A 15,714-nucleotide genomic window follows, 5' to 3' on the forward strand; every position below is an offset into this window, starting at 1 on the left:
AAACTTGAACACCTGTCTCACAAGAGGTATCAGTTGTATCAGAACAACTGTCTCACAAGAGGTATCAGTCCTGGCCAGATGGTGCCTTAGAGTCCACCATCCCCTCAGGAAGGATCAAAGAGAATCAGGCCACAGGAAGAAATGGAGAAGGAAGAAATTTAAAGACAGAAAAATTTTAAAGACAAAATACAAAAAAAGAGGTATTAAAATGCAAATCCATGACCCATTTCCAAAACCATATGTCCCACAGTACTCTTAAAGTTAGTATTGTTTCCATCTGTAATTCATTTGAAAGGAGGTAGGATGCTGAGATTTGGGCGGAAAAATCACGTTAGACTTGAGTTCTAGTTCAGGACTCTTCAGATATCCAATACATGAGATTAGCTGGTTTGTCTTAAATATTTGTTTTAAAAATGGCATACATTAATATACTGTTTGGAAATTATTCTACTTATTTTAAATCTCTTAAAACTACAGCCACACTACCTGCTATTGAACCAAATTTTTTCTTTTGAAAAATCAAGTCATCTTAGCTGCTGAATAATGAAGGTTCCTTGCTGGCTGTCCACAAACCTAGCAATATCTCTTACCATAGCTGTGCCTTTCTAGGGAATGGAATAGGAACTGCAGGTTTTTGCTGCCAAATGGAATTAGGATTTATTGGTCCTCAGTGGTTGAAAACAACTCATAGGAAAAGAAACTACATTGTGGCACAGCAGGGCTGGATGGTCTGACCATGTTTGTCTTACCTTGTAGGTAGACTTGGGCCTTCTGCGCTTCGTCACTGCTGTTGGGATCCAAGGAGCCATCTCAAAGGAAACCAAAAAGAAATACTATGTCAAGACTTACAGAATAGACATCAGCACCAATGGGGAAGACTGGATCACCATCAAAGAAGGAAATAAACCTATTGTAAGTTTGGTGGTTACTCCCTACCCCCCGTCAATTCAGTCCTTGAAATGTACAGTCAGTTTTTACTCATTTATTCAGGAGCTTTCTGTCTGGCCTAGTTTATTTTTGAATTGACTTAAAATCAAAAATATAATTAGAGGTTTATATCTGTCTAAAGGGGGTCTCATGTTCCCAGAACCAGAAGTCAAAAGGAAATTATATGGATGTTTTCAAGAAAAGTCAATACCAGCCAAATTAAATGTCAAATTCAAGAATTGCTCTAAATCTCCGTGTGTGTGTGTGTGTGTGTGTGTGTGTGTGTGTGTTTTGCGGGGGGCTGGGGGAGGGGCTGTAGGAGCATAGTTTATACAGTGGTTACTTTCCTCTTAGAACCTGAGGAGTTGTTTTGGATGTGGTTTTTCCATGTTTCTTCTTCATTCTCTTTCATAGATTCTTTTTTCTCTCTGTAATAGGCTGGTTTTAGAAAAGTCTTTTCATCTGTCCTCTGTGGCTTACAAACTAATTTACAAGTGTGTTTGACTGCTTCTGTGAGACTGAATAGAGCGAAAGGTAGAGCACATGAATGTGTCTCCCCACTGCTTTCAACCAAGGAGGCCACACCGGCTGTGTCCTACCCCTGGCGCGCTGCCCTGGATCATGGGAAACTGAGATGTTTTTCTCGGCCTGCCTGTTTATTTGAAGTTATGCTTGTTCTGATTTTACTAATCAAAAGATTTCTGAGGACTATTTCCTCCAAATTAAAAGCTTGCCTGCCCTGAAGGCCATGAAAATAACAAACTTGGGCTTGATAAGCATAGGAGAGAAGATTCAGGTAACTGGCACCCTGGCTTGGGGGCAAAGCCAATTAACATGTCCTTGTCTCTCTTTGGAGTACTCATGGCCTTGATTTTTCTCCTTGTAGGTCTGGAATTGAGAAAAGCCTCCTGGGTGTGAAGTAAGAGAACAATTAATTCCCTTTGATTAGCTGAAAAGCCCCTACTCTTTTTCAGGGCAGGCAAGATGGATAGGTAGACAGCTGCTCTGTGGGAGGAAAGTTCTATGGAGAGGCAAGTTCAAGGCTACTGTCTGGCCCCAGAGGACATGAAACCAATCCTACAGCAGGGGATGAAAAGCCCAGTCATCGTTTGTGAAGGTTAAGCGTGTACACTGGGGCCACATGTTTCATGATTTATTCTTGTTTTGCAGTGACTTTTGGGAAACAGCTTTAGTTACACACACACACACACTCACACACACGAGTCTTACAAACCAACAGAGAACTCAAACAGTGAAACGACTTCAGGTCTCAGGACATTTCTTTTAAAACTGAACGCTTCATCTGAAAATGTCTCTTGAATCACCATCCTTTAAGAGTTTGCCTGATCCAACATAGGTGCCAGAGAGTGCAAAAAAAGTTCTGAGCAGTTGCTGTCAGTGTACAACAGCTCAGTCTAGCTCTCACCTTCATGTTTGTTGTGTGGAATGTATGTTCTTACCTGGTTGTCAGCAATCATTTCACTCCCACCACCTGAGTTAAACATGAACCTCCTCATCCTATTTTGGAGCTTCAACTTCACAGCAGATGCTGTTCTCTCCCTAAAATGGACTTGCTGAGCCCTTAAGCACCATGACTGGAGATTCAACTCCCATTACTCTTTGTCACACAAAAATGCTCCCACACCAAGTGTTTCCCAGGGAGAGTAGCGGAAGTAGGACAGAAATCTAAACGCCATCACCGAACAGGATAAATTACAATATTAAATTGTCTCTGGAGAGGGATAAGGCTTAACAGTGAACTTCGAAAAGCATCTGACCACCTTCAATGATACAGGCCACTTTAATGAAATGAAATGAAAATATCAGCTTCATTTTTGCAAACACTTTCTCCCAGGGAAAGTGCAAGCCGTGGGAAATTGAGCACCTCCTCCATAAACCTCTCTGGCAAGATGAGGAGGAATATCCATGTCTGGCCAAGAATGCTCAATAATGTTCTATTTACACATTCAGAGAGGATTTCTCCAAGCTCTGCAAAAGGCACACTGCTAGGTACATTGAGACACATTTGTTTCACAAAAGTTGTCCTCGAACTAGGGTTGAAGCAAATTCCAGGGACATGGAGACTTTTCCTTCCGCCTGTTGTAGGGCTAGTGCCAGAGTTTTCCATGATGTCAATCTCAATTCCTAAGGGATCTTTCTAGAGAACATGAAGCCCAGGCAGAGAGGCCTTGACAGATATTTGTGGGAAAATTATTTCAATCTGACACTCCTTAGATTTGCTGCTTCGTACCTCATCTTTCTTTGCATAAAATGACTCAGTGTTTGAAACTAGAAGCAGAAAGTCCTGGAAAAGCTCATTTTAGGTTATATATCATTCCATACTTAGTTTGGATTTTGAGGACTAAAACTTAATTGTCCCAATAACCAAAAAATTATTAAAGTCATTCATTAATGTCAAACATAAGCTCTTTCATCAAGAAATTGAGTTAAAAGGAGAGAAACTATTTAACCTAGCACTTTAGCTGGGAATATTACCTAGAATTTTCAAAAGGCTGAACTCAAAAAGCATCGCATGGGCTGGGGAGATAACTCAAATAGTACAGTGTGTGTACAAGATATGCAAAACCCAGATACCATATGGCCACCCAAAATCTGCCAAAAGTAGCCCCTTTTAAAACTAATTGGTTAAAAATGCATATTTCTTAAGGGGGCTCCTTGGAGAGTAAAATTGTGAGAATTCCCAGGAGATGTCTATAGTATTCTGTAGGTTCTTACAAAAAAAAGTTAATAATTTCCCACTTTTGAAGATAACAACATCTAAACTTTGACAAATGCTATTTCTGCAGTTGTGCTTTGAAGACTCCAGTCTTTCAGAAAATGGAATAATTAGGACTACACTTGATATTAGGAATACTCCTTCCTAATTGTCATCATTGAAAAAGTAACAGAATGTTATTAATGCTTCCTTAGCTTTGATAGACAATGCTGAATTTGCAATTTCAGAAGAATTTGTAAAAACAGTTTTGAAAGTGTTTTAAATGAAAGGCTTTTCTTAAATGGAACTTTCTTTTTCCATATAGATCTTTCAGGGAAACACCAATCCCACCGATGTTGTGTTTGGAGTTTTCCCCAAACCACTGATAACTCGATATGTTCGAATCAAACCTGTGACTTGGGAAACTGGCATTTCTCTAAGATTTGAAGTCTATGGCTGCAAGATAACAGGTAAGTGCCAGCCTGAAGATTTCCTAGTTTCAATTTCTGTTAAACTGTTAAATATGGGGAGTATAATAAGTGGTGGTTTTCATTCAGTGGTTAAGAGCCATATGCTTCAGATTTTGACAAATCTGAGCTTATATTCAATGTGCACTACTCACAATTTTATTTCTTCAGCCAATATGCTATCTTTCAAAGCCTTGGTTATCTAATGCAAAACCAGTCACAGAAGTGTGTTCCATGCTAGGTTGTTGTGATAATGGATTAGCTCATGGATTAAGAGCACTTAGCATAACCTGCCACTTTGGTAGGTATTGATTAAGTGCTGCTTTCCACTATACTGAAAAGGCCAGCACTAGGTCTTCTTCCCATCTCCTGGGTGTATGGCAGGAGATCAGTAGATATATAATCAATAATTGTTGTATGAAATGTTCTTTGCCTACTCAATCAAGAGATGCCTCATCCATAACCCATAAGGAAGAATTTGATTTGTGACAATTTTTCTTTTACTCACCAATTACCCTGACAATTTTCTGTTGGGCTTTGTCTCAATAAATTGTGCTATTTGCCAATAGCACTAGATAGTACAAGTGGAAAATCCCATGACTAACATTTCCAAGGTTCTGAATTTGAAACTGATGCTGCATGGACCCCAAAGATTATCAGTATAGATCTAACGACCCCTGAGCACCATGGGGAATACTGAACTTTGCTCATTGTGGCCCATCTAAATGCCCTTCTAAATGTCTCTCTGTAACACTGCCAGTATTACTAGTAATCTTCCTCTTCCACCACTCTGTTCTGAAGCAAATTGCAGTCCTTTTTGGTTTAAGTAAATATACTGAAAACTTTTCATATTTTTTAACAAGAAGACAACACAATGCAAAGTTACAAGTTCAAGAACAGAATTGATACCTAATCCACAAAACTGGTAATTAAAAGATCTTTGAAGATCTTTTTAGAATTCTATGAACTCTCTTGCAGTATTATATTAGCTATGTCAGTTAACATATGTAGGGCATTTGATTTCTCAGTCTATGATTGCCAACCCTACTGTTTTTATTTGTATATACTTTTCAGTATAATTATTTTTAGAGAATGAAAATGCTGAATTTTGAAGGAAAATAAAATCATCTGGGCAATTTTCCATGAAATTACAAGTAATTTAGAGAAAAGCTAATTTAGGAGAGGAAAAATTATTTTGGTTTACAGTAAAATCCATTTTGGAAAGTTAAAAAATCACATCTGATTTTTTACTAAAATCTTATTTACTTCCAGAGATAGACTTGTTTATTGTTTTAGGATCTAAAATTTAGAAAGTTCAAGGCCTTGGAGGCAGGAATTGGGTGGAGAGGGGTATAGAGGAAGAAGATATTAAATGTTAGATAAAAACCTTGGCTTTATTTTTGATTAGAAGTTACATAAAAAAGTTCTAGGTCATGTTCAGAACATTACAAATTAGAAAGGCTACCATAAATATGTGGAAAATAAGAACACTTGAGGTCAGAGTGAAAATTTCTTCTTGTTTCTCCAACCAAATACATGTTACTATTCCAAATAAATGAGATAAACTTTCTAAAGACTACAAATGTGTTTGTATGAACTCTGAATTTCCAGGCTCTTTTAGTTAATAAAATAATTACTTGAACTACTCTTTTTGCTTTTCACAAGGATTTTCATAAGAGTTATATCTAGGAGTATGAGTCATAACAAGTTAAGAAGATAAGTAGTTTATTGTATTAAAAATAGCTTTAGAGCCAGGAAGATGCACTTGCCTTGCATGCTACCAGTCTAGATTCAAACCCCTGTGTATAAACACAAAAAGACAGCAGCAGTCTATCACTCCCACTGCCCATGTTCAGTAGTCTCACGCCTGTTCCCCCACCCCGGGAAGGTCGATGGTGATAGGCAGGAGGAGGAAGGAAACAAGAGCCAGGCTTGTTGGTGTCAGTTGCAGTTTATTCCAATCCTCTCTTCATTCACTCCTGTCTCTCCTCTGCTTCCCCTCTGCTTCTTCCTCCCCCATGCTACTTCATTCTCCTCCTAGATCCCCCTTAATCCTCCTTCTGACTCTGGAATCTGGATCCCCCAGCCCACTCTTACTGCCTAGTTAAATTCCCAAACCATGAGCGGTTGGTGATTACACATAGGTGTGGTCACAAATAATAGGAGTAGAGTTCTTTCCTTCCCTCAGGGGGTACTTCTTCTAGGACAGATACCCATTTAACAGGACAACCCACCCAAGAGTGGAATCCCATGGGTATGTTTCTCCTCTCCTTGTCCAACAAACATATGAACATTCATAATATTAATAATTTTGTATGGACACAGTAAGAGATACATTAAGCTTATAGAATTGTTCTCCTAGGCATCTCGATCTTGGACTACAGTGTTCAGGCCAGATTAGTCTTTTCTATCTCTAGCAGGGTCCTAGTCTTGTCATTACTTTTGGATCATGACAGCATCTGTCCATGATCAAGCTCTTAACTTATAGTTAAGAATCGTGGCATTTTGGCCTGGGCCATTTTGATGCCAGGGTAGTTCACAGCTTGTCCTGGGTCCATTCAGTCCCTCATAGGGACCCTGCTTTTGGGGTGCTAGGAACTAAGGGCAACTGAGGCTTAAGTTGAGAAAGCAGATGCCCGGGAGTGAATAATATTCAAAGCCAATTAAATCCTAAATTACAAAGCATAATATTAACTGTCTTCCTGTATCTATACAAAAAGGACATTGCTTTAAACTGTTCAAAAGACAGAAGGAGAGGAATCTGACCTTACAAGTTAACATAGTCTGATTAGGGGGAAAAGCTGATTAACTGGTTGGGGAGGAGAACATAGGGAAGAGTTTACAGATAAACACAATGGAACGGAAATGCCTCAGGAGCATTGTAATAAATCTGAGTTCCTTGTGGCAAGGGAGAAAGGACAAAGCAATGTTATCCTACATACACCCCAGCACTCCATATGGTATGCAGAGCACTGCCAGGAGTGATCCCTAAACGCAGAGCCAAGGATAAGCCCTGAGCACTACCAGGTGTGGCCCAAAACAAACCAATAAACAAAAACTAGTTTTATATCCTAATTACTTAAACACAGATATCTAAAATTGAGTGTGTTATTTCTCTACACACCCAATCTTCAATTATTTTACAAAGCTATATTTTAAAAATTGAGAGACTGCTTTTAATTTATAATACTAATTTTAACAATGACTCCTATTCTAGACATGTTCTCTTCAATAAAATGGTTGCAATCTCCCCATGGTTGGCTCAGGCAGGTTTTTTTGAGAGACCTGCATGTTACAGTAATGGTTCACTGTATCACTGTCATCCTGTTGATCATCGATTTCCTCGAGCAGGCACCAGTAACGTCTCCTTTGTCCTAGCCCTAAGATTTTAGTAAGTTCCACATTTGAGGCTCTTTCAGGGTCAGGAGAATGAGACCCATCATTGTTACTGGTTTTTGGCATATTGAATACGCCATGGGGAGTTTGCCAGACTCTGCTGTGCTGGCAGGATACTTCTGGTAGCCTGCCAAGTTCTTCAGAGTAAGAACTAGATAATAAGGTGTTGCGCAGCCACAAATGCAGCGTGCGCTTCTGGGAGCTGGGTTTTATAGTTTCTGGGTCTTGGCCATTGATGGGATTACACGGCACCGGGGGCACTTGGTGGGGGTAACACCTACATACTGGAAAATGAGGATCTGGGTGAAGGAGTCCCAGTCCCAATCCGAGCAGGCTTGGAAAGCTATGCCCCGGTTCCTGTACACCTGGGTTCCTCTGCCGGTTCCCTCATAATGAGTCTCGTCCGAATATGTGGAGAGTGTTCTTAAGCATGACTGTGGCTGGACCCAGACGTCTTCAGCTGCCTGGCCTCTGCTCGGGGTTGGGAGGGAAACTCATCCCACCCTCCTCCAAGGGGCCCTGGTGAGGACAGCCAGGCACGGAGGCAGGAAACTGCACGGTTCTCTTCCAGGAGCTGGGTTTTATAGTTTTATAGTCTCCTTAATAAGATGGTTGCAATCTCCCCATGGTTGGCTCAGGCGGGTTTTATGAGAGACTGGCATGTTACAGTAACGGTTACATGAACCTAATGTAGTGCCACCATATATAGACTGAATTTGTGAACATAGGCAAGACTTTCAGTCCCTTTGCTCTCCATTTGCTAGTCAGATTAAATTTAATTCCACAGTAGTGAAACTTAAATAAAATGTTTGTAACATTTACTGGTTTAAGGTACTCCCAAAATGGTGCCCCATAAGTTAAATAGTACTTGGTACTCAATAAATTAAACCTAAATTAAGCCCCAGTCTGCAGAGCTTCTACTGATGCAATATCAGTGTTTCCCTCTTGGTTCTAAGAAGACAATCCTCTTTTTTCAGAGACCATGTATGTCTCAGAGTGGAAATTGTTGCAATGTTCTGGAGACTCATAGTTCCATACAAGCAGAGGGTTGGTCTTATTTTCCATTGTTTCCTATCTGCCTGGAATCCAGTAAATGCTCAGTGCATTGATTTTTAAAATACATGTCTAATTGGATGAATTGTCATTTTATCCAAGTCTGATGACGTGTTACTGGATTTCAGATTTTTATCCTTTCCTCTTGAGCTGTGTTTCTCAACCTTTTCCTACCATGGCTCCCTTCCAACCCCGTTTCTTTCCTGAGCACCCCTACCCCCAACATCATAATGGGTGGCTCATAGTCTCATGCCATGACCTCCCTATTTACATAATTTTTGTCTGTGACCCTGTAGTAATATCCTGGGAGCCCACTGGTAGGGTATAGCAAGTTCTAACTCAATCTGGATTAAAATAAGCAAAAATAACAACTGAATTAAAAGAGAGCATGTGCGGACACATTAAGTTATGCTTGGGAATACATCCAAATATTTTCCAAAGTCTTCAAGAACTCCCAAGTTTTAACCATTTTTTCTATTCAGAAACTATTTTTTAGACATAAAAAATGCAGAGTTTACATAGTGCATTGCCTTTTAGAGATGTAATGAAAACAAGATTTCAGAAACTATCCTGCTTTATAAGACCTCCATTAATCTGTGCTTGTTAGAAGTCACATGCATACATTGGTGTTTTCCTATGGTAATGAAAGTTCACAGTGATCTCAGGTACCACACTACCCAAAAGGACTTCATGAGCCATCAAAAGATTGAATTATGGGACTGAATGATAGCACAGCAGGTAGGGTGTTTGCCTTGCATGAGGCCGACCCAGGTTCTATTCCCAGCATCCCATATGGTCCCCCTAGTACCATCAGGAGTGATTCCTGAATTCAGAGCCAGGAGTAACCCCTAAGCATTGCTGGGTGTGACTCAAAAGGCATATATATATGTTCATTCAGGTTCATCCAAAAAATTAGGTTACCTACCTTCAGATTCCTTGAAAATCATCTTATAAAATTCCTCTATAAATTGGGTAATTGAATAATAGAGCATTTCAGTTTCCCTGTTAAAAGAGAGTACAGAGATTTTACTATAAAATAGTATCGGTGAATATAACCTTCTTCATTTGTTACAGAACTCAACATTCCTTCCTGTCTAGGAAAGCATCTATGCTTTATATACAGGTTTTGCTAGCTAAATGCATAATGTCCCATTGGTTTGGGTGCAGGTAGCTAATCAATGAACTTTACGAAAGTACAAAGTTCAGGATATACTTATGCTTTTCAAAAATGTCTATTGTTTACCTGAAATCCCAATGTAGTTTGGCATTTTGTTTCTTGATATGTTGTGTTTGGTTGTTTAATCTGGAAACAGTATTTCTGAAGGATTTGCCATGTATCTGGGTTAAAGCACATCTGAGCTAACTGCTACTGGAAAACAATGGTAGCACCTCACATCTTTTTCAGACCTTGAATCATTAACATCATATCTTTTCATTGCTGAAAGTGAGTCAGGTAGTTTTCAGTCAGAAGCAAATCAAGATGCCTCTTTATATTTATCCCTTTTCTCTGTAATGGGGGGCACAGCGCTGTTGCTCCAGGATTATTTCTGTCTCTCTGCTCAGGGATCATTCCTGGAAGTCTAGGGCAGGTGAGGGGCATATAGGGTGCTAGGGTTCAAACACGGGCCAGTGGCATGCAAGGCAAACACTTTGCCAGCTATACTACTGCTCTGGTCCCTCTTCCTCTTCTTTTGGATGAGACAGACATACAGAAGATATGACAATCTCTGTGCCACAGACATGTTTGCTGACTGAATAATAGCTGGTCATGACTAGGTTTATGGCTATCAAGTCAAGTCTGTATTTAAAAAAAAAGATATCAATCTGGTGGAAGTTCTGTTCTCTTTGTAAGCTTCATGTTAATTGTGCTTTACTCAAAATGATAACATCTGGTCCTCATTACCAACTCAACTTTATAAAAGCTGGTTTTTAATCAGGCAGGTGTGACCACAGTGACTAAAAAAGGTATCTTCACTATAATTTCATAGTCCCTAAATCAAATAGTTTTGGTAAATCTTTTTCTAATCCCCGTTGAGTTTATTCTTGATTTTCAGATCCAAGTCTGGAGCAAATATTGTAGCTGAATTACAGAAAAAGGTGCTTGGGAGACATGACAGCTGCCTTTTATCATGTTAACAAGGTTTTTCAGCCAACAAATATTTGTTGAGCACATACTCTTCATAAAACAGGCACATGGGGTCACAGAATGTTTTCAGATGTCATTTGGTTCATGCCCTCTAAGAACTTAATGCCCTCAAAGAACTTAACATCCAGGGCACTCGAGCAGCCATCCAAGGAATTGAGTAGAATCATCAATGAGTAATGCAGAGAAAATGTTCTGAGAAGTTCCAGAAAAGAAAAAAAACAGGATTGATTAAAGGAATCAGGAATAAAAATGAATAAATGACTATAAAATTCAAAGTTTGGTCTGGATTTTATGTGATTCAGATAGTACAAAGAGAAAGTCTCATTTCCCACTGCCCAAACCACCTCACAGGGAGAGAGTTATTCATTTCAGCTGCCACTAGCAAGAAGTCTACATGATGACATTGCTAGTAAGGGCACATGAGAAAGACGTAGTATGTGAGGCTGCAAGTACACTCATAATTATCAATCAAGTATCTCCTGAATATCTCATAAATACCTAGTAAATAAATATCATGATATGTGGATACAACTCATGTGAAAGTGTATGAGTAATTCTTAAGTTTAAACATGGATATAATCTAATTCCATATATACATCCTCAGAAGTTATATTTTTAGGAAAAGTTTAATCTTATTATTCAAAATTGAGTTATGATTTCTAAGAACATAGTTTATCATTGTTGTGCTTGTCCTTGACTGAGATGTACACTTGGAAAGAAAATAATTGAAGTGTTGAACATTTTGTTATTAAACCACCAATCAAAATAATCGATGATTGATACTTTGCTGCTCATAGCTTCTCAGGCTGCTATAGAAGATATCAATAGACTTATTATTCTATTCACTGCCTCTAAGGAATTTATCATGTAGCTGCAGATACAAGATTACTAATATCCAAACAACATTAAGGTTGGAGTCTGATATTTCTAGAGAAGTTTGAGGAGTTTTAACTGAGTAGTGAAGTATGGGCAGAATTTACCTCTGTCAGTAGAAGGCATGGGAAGCAGTTAAGACATTTTGAGCAAAAACTGATGACAATTTTATCTATGAAATCACTGTCACTGTCCTCCTGTTGCTCATTGATTTGCTCGAGCGGGCCCAGTAACGTTCCATTGTGACACTTATTACTGTGTTTGGCATATCGAATACATCACGGGTTGCTTGCCAGGTTTTGCCGTGCGGGCAAAATACTCTCGGTAGCTTGCCGGGCTCTCCAAGAGGTGTGGAGGAATCGAACTTGGGTCGGCCACGTTGGCTGCGTGCAAGGCAAACGCCCTACCTGCTGTGCTATCGCTCCAGCCCATCTATGAAATATAGGAGGAAAATGAATGAACTGGAATAGGCCACAAATCATCAGAAATAAAATTAGATAAATAGGGTAAACCCAAAATGGAGGAATTTAAAGGTCAGACATAGAAATATTGCATTCATCTGAAGAACATAAAGTAACAAAATAGGAGACTAACACCCAAGAATAGCCAAGATAAGTACCAGGAAGTTCACTCCATGGCTTGGAGGCCAGCCGCACATGCTAGGGGAAAAGGCAGCTCAGATAGAGAAGGAGCACCAAATAAAGGGTGTTGGGAGGATCCTTCCAGAATGGGAGATGCATGCTGAAAGTAGACTATAGACAGAACATGATTGCCACTCAATGCCTTTTTTGCAAACCACAGCTCCCAAAAGGAGTTAGAGAACAAAAGGGAATGTCCTGCCACAAAGGCAGGGTGGGGTGGGGGGGATAGGGGTGGGAGGGGTACTGGGATCAGTGGTGGTGGAAAATGGGCACTGGTGGAAAGATGGTTACTCGATCATTGTATAACTGAAACCCAAGCACAAAAATTGTAAGTCTACAACTGTACCTCATGGTGTTTCACTAATAAATTTTTTTTTAAAAATCAGCATGAAAATTTCTGTGTTTCTCTAAAAAGAGAGAGCCATGAAAAAATTTCCAAATACTCTCTTTTATGATTGTGGTGAAATATTCATCATGTAAAATTCAAAATTGTACCCTCATTTTGTGCTGTTAATTTGGGGGTAACACCCAGCAGTGCTCAGGGGCTGTTCCTGACCCTTTCCTTCGGGTTGGTTCTCTGCAGTGTCCAGAGAACCATGCAGTACTGGGTACGGCTCCCAGATCTCCAGCATGGAAAATATGCACTTGAACTGTTAAGTGCTCTCTCTCTCTCTCTCTCTCTCTCTCTCTCTCTCTCTCTCTCTCTCTCCATCTCTCTATCTCTCTGTCTCTCTCTGTTTCTCTCTCTCTGGCCCCATTTTAACCACTGTAACTGTACAATTCAGTGTCATTAAATTTAATCACATTATTGTACAATCAACACTATCTATCTCCAGAGTTTTCTTTGTTTCAAACTGAAACTCTGTGCCCATTAAACACTAATTCCCCATTCCTGGCTTCCTCTAGCCCCTGGCACACCATCATTCTATTTTCTGTCTCTATGAATTTGACTCTTCTAGATACCTCATACCACTGGAGTCAAATGATATTTGTCTTTTTGTGTCTGGCTTATTTTACTTAGCTTGGAATTTTAAGCATGAGAATGATATTGCACAAACACAAATTTATGAAAAGTGATATAGCAGTGATGTGTGATATAATTTCAAAGCTGGGGTCTGGAAACCCAACCAGGGACCCATTTAGCACCCTGGCCATAAGTGGTCAGATGAGGATGAAACCAAAAGCAATGGAGACAGAAAGGCAGATCCAAGATACTTTTTGTTTATTTAAACAAAAGCAGATCAGCATTTGTTAGCAAAAGAAGGATGGAAAATCTGAAAGAGAGAAAGACAAGTTAGGTAGGCGGGGACTAGCTGACTAGATGCAGTTAATTTAAATTCGAAATCCAGTCAAGGGGCTCGGTGCCAAGGGAAATGAACTGTTTCCATTGGGCATAGTATATTTGAGATGACTTTGGGCTATTTGTGTGAAAAATCCCTCACGCAGTTAGAAATGGGGTGGAGAGGACTCCTGGGAGGGAAAATATTGTGCTTCAATATTCCATCCACTGTCATCCCCTCCTACTCTTGCAGCTAAGTCAAATGCCATTCTTCTCTTTACCTCTTCATCACCTTTTTGTGACCTTCAATTTGGCACTTTCTTGCCTTTGAGATTATTGATTTGCATATATATCCAATGGTCCTAAACTGAGCTTTTGTCAGGCAGATTTTATGTATCATCTAGAAACAACCTATGGATATCAAATGGACTACAACATCAATAGTTTAACATTCAACTTGAAAGAAAACTCAGAAAGGGGAAAATGTCATTTCTTACTGAAGATGTTGCTTATTGGAATGTAGTATGTAGAGGGGAGGTCATTCAATAATGATGGAGAAAATAGAAGGGAAGAAAGGCATAAAGAGGGAAGACTTTTTTAATGTCCAATGATTCTGAGATTTTAGAATATATATATGAATGGCTGCAGACATTGTTTTCATTAAATATGTTGTATTGTCTTTCTAAGTCTAGAAATTTCTAGAAAATCTCGTCTCATTAGTTAAATTCTGTTTCTTTCCACACTCTAGATTATCCTTGCTCTGGAATGCTGGGTATGGTGTCTGGACTTATCTCTGATTCCCAGATTACAGCCTCAAACCAAGGGGACAGAAACTGGATGCCTGAAAATATTCGCCTGGTAACCAGTCGCTCTGGTTGGGCTCTGCCTCCAGCACCTCATCCTTACATCAATGAGTGGCTCCAAGTGGACCTGGGAGAGGAGAAGATTGTGAGGGGCATTATCATTCAGGGTGGGAAGCACAAGGAGAATAAGGTATTCATGAGGAAATTTAAGATTGGGCACAGCAACAACGGCTCAGACTGGAAAATGATTATGGACGACAGCAAGCGCAAACCTAAGGTAAAGCCCAGGGCCCAGTAGTCCCAGAAAGAATCTTTCCTCAGGTCCTGACTGAAATCAAGACCTCCAGCATATAACCCTGAGGAAGCAGAAGCAGGACTTCTTGTTTCTTTTCAGTAGAGAGATCTGTGAAGGTGCCTGATGAAACCAGTGAGGTCCTCATATTTAGGGAAGATAGCTATGAGGTGAAACGTGATGTCTGAGGTAAATTCAGAGAACTGCATTGCTTATAACCTTTGTCCCTTAGGAAAAGGAAGGGGTACTGAGAGCAGGAGTATGGAGGGAGTAGGGACTGACAGTATCAAAACCTCTCTGATTAGTTTGTCTTGTAGATGGGACCTGGTTCACCTTTCGTCCTTTAACTGTAGTTTATTTTTCATTTTCAATAATGGTGAGATGCACTTAACGTCAGAGTAACCATCATAACTTGTGTTAGTTAAGTGTAGGGTTAAGCTGTTGTGCAATCAATCTCTAGAACATTCCCATCTAGTTAACTGAAATTCAACATCCGTTAAACAATATCTTCCCTCCTCCCCTCCCCTGATTCCTTTTGGTCTTCAAGAATTTAACTTCTCCACCATCCAGTTTTTTTTAAAAAAATGAATTAACCTCTTCTGTATAAGTACATTTAAAATTTTAGAATTCCTGGAGCATGCAATATTTTATATATTGATAATCTCTTATACAAGGGCTTACTGGCTCCAGGGTGAGATACGACAATCCTCAAACACTTTCCTCTAAGGAAATGTTTTTGGATCCATTTTAATGGATTATTCATAACAAGTGATACAAAATAAATTATTTAGGTTCTGCTTTGGGGACAAAGTTTGGGGGTCAGGGTGGAAACATTCAAAATATGGTGGTACGTAGGTGTGATGATGGTAGGATGGGTGTTGGAACATTAAATCTAACAAATTATTGTGAGCAATTTTATAAAAATAATTAAATTTTAAAAATTAATTTGACTTCTTTGGGAGCCTCAGATAAATGAAATCAGACAGAATTCATCCTTTTGTGTTACTTGGCCCTCCAGGCCAGTCCATTCCACTTTTTATTCATCCTTTCACCTTTCTAGTGACACCTGGACTGACCCCTTTGGCCATTATAAACAAGCTTAGGTATATTATTAAGGCTTT

General features: G+C 39.5%; 1 protein-coding gene across 3 annotated transcripts in view; it reads left to right on the top strand.

Moving 5' to 3' along the window:
* Window positions 1-15,714, top strand: part of NRP1 (neuropilin 1) — a 162,982-nt gene that overhangs the window by 115,297 nt on the left and 31,971 nt on the right. For all 3 annotated transcript variants that reach the window (XM_056131531.1, XM_056131525.1, XM_056131539.1), the window contains 3 exons: window positions 757-912; window positions 3,969-4,113; window positions 14,247-14,578. In XM_056131531.1, coding sequence (XP_055987506.1) covers window positions 757-912; window positions 3,969-4,113; window positions 14,247-14,578 — 633 coding nt within the window. The remainder of the gene's footprint in view (window positions 1-756; window positions 913-3,968; window positions 4,114-14,246; window positions 14,579-15,714) is intronic.

The sequence above is a fragment of the Sorex fumeus genome, unplaced genomic scaffold (genome assembly GCF_029834395.1).
Source record: "Sorex fumeus unplaced genomic scaffold, SorFum_2.1 ptg000007l, whole genome shotgun sequence".
Taxonomy (NCBI): Eukaryota; Metazoa; Chordata; class Mammalia; order Eulipotyphla; family Soricidae; genus Sorex; species Sorex fumeus.